Source organism: Helobdella robusta (assembly GCF_000326865.2).
Source record: "Helobdella robusta unplaced genomic scaffold HELROscaffold_11, whole genome shotgun sequence".
In the NCBI taxonomy this organism is placed as follows: Eukaryota; Metazoa; Annelida; class Clitellata; order Rhynchobdellida; family Glossiphoniidae; genus Helobdella; species Helobdella robusta.
In genome coordinates, this window is record NW_008703617.1 from 2,065,938 (window position 1) to 2,071,689 (window position 5,752).

The 5,752-nt window shown below is 32.0% G+C and overlaps 1 protein-coding gene across 1 annotated transcript in view; it reads right to left on the minus strand.

Annotated features, from left to right (window-relative positions):
• Nucleotides 1-1,399: 1,399 nt before the first annotated feature.
• The window catches only part of HELRODRAFT_190175 (hypothetical protein), a 9,747-nt gene continuing 5,394 nt past the window's right edge, over nucleotides 1,400-5,752 (minus strand). The window contains exons 5-7 of the mRNA XM_009012807.1: nucleotides 2,452-5,661; nucleotides 2,087-2,133; nucleotides 1,400-1,930 (exon numbers count right to left, since the gene is read on the minus strand). Coding sequence (XP_009011055.1) covers nucleotides 1,853-1,930; nucleotides 2,087-2,133; nucleotides 2,452-5,661 — 3,335 coding nt within the window. The 3' untranslated portion in view covers nucleotides 1,400-1,852. The remainder of the gene's footprint in view (nucleotides 1,931-2,086; nucleotides 2,134-2,451; nucleotides 5,662-5,752) is intronic.

A 5,752-nucleotide genomic window follows, 5' to 3' on the forward strand; every position in this document is an offset into this window, starting at 1 on the left:
CATACAGGTAAATATGTATATCTCCAAACAAAAAACAAACATCTCCAAGTGCAAATAAGAGCCAGAAAACTCTTCTGAACTTTTATGTATTAATACATTAGTACTTATACACACACATTCACATACATACATACATAAATATGCCTCTATACAAATATAGATATAATATGCATAGTTAATACACACAAAGTATACATGTGTATAGGTTTATATATATATATATATATATATATATATATATATATATATATATATATATATATATAAATTGAACAATCTAAATACCATACAAATTATCCAAATGTGATTTTACGTGAAAATATGCATGTATAATAGACCAGCATTAGGAAAAAACAAACTCATAAATTTCTAGACAAGTATATGCAGAATATACAATTTACATTATACATACACATACATATATACATAAATACGTAAATACATAAATACATTGATATATAGAAATGATCGCTAAAATATAGTCTAGCAAAGCAAGCCTTCAGGAAATTATTGCAACTGTAATTACTGTCACTAATCAACTGACAATTAATACTAAATATCATTATAAACTTGAAATTATTTATTATTTCATAAAACTATTTAATTTGCTATACATTTTATCTTCCCAAAACAGCTTAAAACAGAAAGTTTGGTAGCTTATCCCAAGTAAATAGTAATAGGAAGTAAATTGAAAACTGTTGATCAGCTATTTTAAAGTGCGATTTTAGTTACTTATTCAGTCGCCATTTTTTCAAACTAAACTTTTTTTGAAAGATGTAATTTTCTACTAGCCTCTGAAAACGACAGCGGCCTCTCAGAGCTGTTCGACAGTGAGCTTTTATTATTATACTGATTCCTAACAGGAACAGATCCAGCAATGGAGTTTCGATTTTCCATTATACTTTTTAGATTATTATATTAACTAGAAGCATTTTAAATCGTTTAAAATTAATTTAATATTAAAATTTAATTATTTAAACAAAGCCGACGTTTAAAAATATTATTATCTTCCCAAAATAGAGATTCAATTCCTAAAAATTCCTAATATTTACTAATTAATTATCACTAACACAAAAGAAAAAACACAAAGTCGGCTGCGTTTTATAAAATCTTTCTTCCACATTCTTTGTTCAAGATATCACCTGTCTAAATATATAGCATAAAAGCTGTTCTTTATCTGATTTCATTAAAAAATTATTTTTTTCAAATCGGCTATCTTCTACATGCTATGCTTCCATTCGTTCTTTAGAACGTCTGCTCTAGACGGGGAAATCAGTGCGAGACATCATTAACTACTCATCTAATTAATCCTAATTAAGCTAATGCGTTTCACCATAAAATATGGCAGCAACACACGGACAAACACGCACACACACGCATTAGAAGAAATAACACGAAAACTATTTCAAAAATTCATATTGACCAACAAAATTAACACAACCAATGGTACAGAATGGATAACATGGACTTGTGTCCAATCACAGTAAAAATTGACCTGGTGCCATTAAATACCTTTAATAACTTATTAATTACATCAAAGATTTCATGAATGTACATGCTTAAATGAAATTGTACAAACGCAAAGGTATACCATATCATAAACTGTCAATTAAAGTAAGTTTTACATAGCAAAGTCAAAAAAGCAACACGGATAAAAACGAATTTAAAAGCAAAAAAACATTCCAAGAACGTAAATGTAGCTAAAAGAACTGAATAACGTCAACTATGGCTTTCCAGGTATATATATATATATATATACACACACACACACATGTATAGATACATACATACACCCTTCATACATATATACATGTTTATGTTCAGATAACGAATCAAATGGGAAAAAATAATTTTATGGTTTTTTGATTTGGCTTTGGTCGTGCAATATCTTTAGAATATTATTAATGTCCATTTGGTTGAAGTCAATTTTCTGAAATGATAAAAAAATTAAAATAATGATAATTAATAATTTATTAATATTACTCAATTAATTGAGTTATTCATTGATTGATTATTAAGTTGACTCATTAATTAATTAATTAATTAATTAATCAGCTAATTAGCCAAATAATTTGATGTGCATTACCTTTCTTTTGTTTGCAGTAGGAGCACCTTCCGAACCGTCACTGACTACTGAGAACAATTAACATTAAAAATTATTTTTTTTTAATAAATAAATAAATTAATTAAATAAACAAACACACCATCATCACTCTTATTATTATCATCATCATTGTCAACTCTATCATACTCTCATCATCTTTCACATCTACAACATCACCAGCAACATTCTCAAGTCTTTAACCACTGCCATCTTAATTTTCATCATCCAAAACGTCATCTTCATCATTCGAAACGTCATCTTCATCATTTGAAACGTCATCTTCATCATAAATATCATTCAACATTTGCTACAACGACAAAAAATCATTCATTCGTTACAAAAATTACCTCCAGCTGAAACTGCAGGCGTATGCAGTGAAGCACTTTGCAGATGATTAGATGATGATGATGACGATGGTATCGCTGCTGATAATGACGGTGTCGAAGATGACGTAGACAAGCATTGTGTGACGTATTTCCTCTTTCTTGTTGTCAGTGGGGTAACGGGCGATGATGATGATCTTGATTTTGCCAATTGTGATGATGACGACGATGAACATGCCTGTGATGATGACGATTGTATTGATGATAAGGTTGCCTTAAATAATGTCTGTAGCAATGCTGGTGACGGTGCTTGTGGCAAAAATGATGATGGCAATTTCGATGATGACGACGACGCTTTAGTAGTGGTAGTAGTAGCTGTAGTAGTAGTAGTAGTAGTAGCTGTAGAAGTAGTAGTAGCTGTAATAGTAGCAGCGGTAGATGATGATAATAGTTGTGATGATGCTGATGCTACATTAGTAGATGAAAAAGATGATGGCAATGCTGACGATGATGAACCACATGCCATATGAGACATATTTTCTTTATTATTATTAATATTATTGTTGTTGTTACTATTATCAACGGTATTGATAATTTTGTCGCCAGAACCTTCAGCACTTTTATCTTTTCTTTTGTTATAAGTCCTCTTACTTTTCATATCACCACCATCATTACCGCGAGTGGCGGCAGTTGCAGTTTTCTTTTTACGTTTATTAGTATTATTATCATTAAAAGTAATAGTAGCAGTAGTAGCAGCAGTAGTAGTAGTAGTAGAAGTAGCAGCAGTAGAAGTAGCAGCAGCAGTAGAAGTAGCAGAAGTATCAGCAGCAGTAGTAGTAATATTCTTTTTACGTTTTTTAATGTTATCATTAGCAGTAGTAGTAGTTGCAGCTGCAGTATTGATAATTTTGTCGCCAATGGTTTTATTATCAACGTTCTTGACTTTGTTCTTTCTCTCTGTATCATTTTTATTTTTATTTTTTTTATTCTGTTTATTGTTATTATTATTGTTGTTACTACTACCACTACTACTAGTAGCAGTAGTAGTGGCAGCAGCAGCAGTACTATTACTAACGCAGTTATCCTCATTAGTATTACTTACATCATCATCAGTGTTATTAAATTTTGCATTTTTAGATTTAACCGAAAGGTCAAGAACGCCACTATCATCATCATCACCATCATCATTATTATTATTATTACTATTATTACCAACGATGCGGTAATTAGTTTTATCACTATTATTGTTATTATTATTATTGCTACTTATACAATTACCATTTTTATTGTCATTATTGTTTGGTATTTTCTTTTTAGCTAAAGAGAGATCTAAGATAATATCGTCATCATTATCATTATTATCATTATCAATATCATCATCTTTATTAGTATTATTTGGTTTTTTCAATTTACTTAAAGATAGATCGATGACGTCATCCTTTTGAGTGTCAACTGATTCATCGTTGGTCATATTACCATTACTACTATCACTATTACTAATACTTTTACTATTGCTATTATTATTATTGCTATTATTATTGTCATTATTATTGTTGCTATTATTGTCGTTGTTGTCATTCAGATCCAAATTCAACCTTTTTCTGACGCTGAACAAGGGATGGGAGAAATTATTATTATTATCAGTAGTAGTAGTAGTAGCAGTAGTAGTAGTAGTAGTAGTAGTAGTAGTAGTATCAGTAGTAGTAGTATCAGTAGTAGTAATAGTAGCATCGTCATCATCATTAATGACAGTAGAAGTATTATTATTAGTTTCCATAATTTCATTTTCATCATCATCGTCGTCATCCTCATTTTCTTCCGTGTCGTCATTTTCTACAGACAGGTGATTCTCTTCAACATCATTCATAATTTTACTAGTCATAGTAGCAGTAGCAGCCGTAGAAGCAAAAGCGGCAGTAGTAAGTGTAGGAGCTGTAGTAACAGCAGAAACATTCGCGCATGTAGTAGCAGTTGCAGCTGCGCTATTAGAATTTATAGGAAAATTGTTATTATTTATATTAATATCAGCTGTAGTATTAGCAGTACTAGTAGTTGTAGTAGTATTAGTAGCAGCAGTAGAAGTAGCAGTAGAAGTAGTAGTAGCCGTGGCAGTAGTAAAAATTGTTGAAACAGCAATAGCTGGAGTTAGAGTGATAAGGTCACTAGAAGTAACAGCAATAGTATTGAAATAAAGATCACTGGTACTTATTGTAGCATCAGTAGTAGTAGCATCGGTAGTATTATTAATAGTAGTAGAAGTAGTAGCAGTAGAAGTTGTAGCAGTAGGAGCGGCAGTGGCATTCGTAGAAGCTTCAACGGCTGAAGATTGGCTAGTACTTTCAGCTGCAGGGAGTATAAATAGCAAACCCTTTTCAAGTATTTCCCTAAATTGGCTCATTCTTAGAGTAATTTTTCGGGATTTTCCACTTTTACTAGATGCAGAAGAGTTAGTATCATCACCATTTACACCACTACAGCCACTGTTTCTAATTGTTAATTTGAATTTGTTACTACTGACGTTGTTACTTGGAGTGACATTATTACTGGCATTGTTTGTACTCTGCGGAGCACTACTGGGTAAGAGGTCAGTGTCAGTAACTATGGGATGAGTATTTGTGTACCTGGTAGTATTGGAAGTAAGAGTTATATAGGTAGAAGTATTGTTAGCAGTACAATAAAAGTTACTGCTATCTGTATTGATGTCACCGTTATTGCTGCAATAATTATTATAAATCATACTGGCATTAAAACTGTTAATGTCATATATATTCGCACTGATGTTGTCGTAAGGAGTTGTGGTAAAAGAAGTTGTAGTACCAGCAGAAGAGAGCAAATCTGTGAAACTGGTGCGAGAGGAAGAATCCGAAATACATGTTGTAATGGCAGACGTTGTTGTGATGCTGTTGATGCCGCCGTCGTCGTTTATTGGAAAGTTGTCAGTGCAAAAACTGTTAATGTCATTACTGTTAATGTATGCTGGATAAGGATAGTGTTGATGTGATTGATAAAAATATTGTTGTTGAAATTCATGCTGTTGAAAATGCTGATATGAAAGTTGATCAAGTTGTTGTTGATTTTGTTGTTCTGGATGAAATTCTTGAGGCTGTTGAAGTTGTTGAGGTTGATGAAGTTGTTGCTGGGACTGAGGTTGTTGCTCTTGTTGCAAAATTTGCTGGCCAATCTCGGCAATTTGTTGAAGTTGATCCATCAACAAAGACATGGTGTCTGACTCAGCTGGGGTACTGTTTGGAGAAAAAAGGAGTGGCTGTAGTTGTTGCTGGTTCATTTGTTTGCATGGAATCATCAGTTCTTGTTGTGTCTTTCT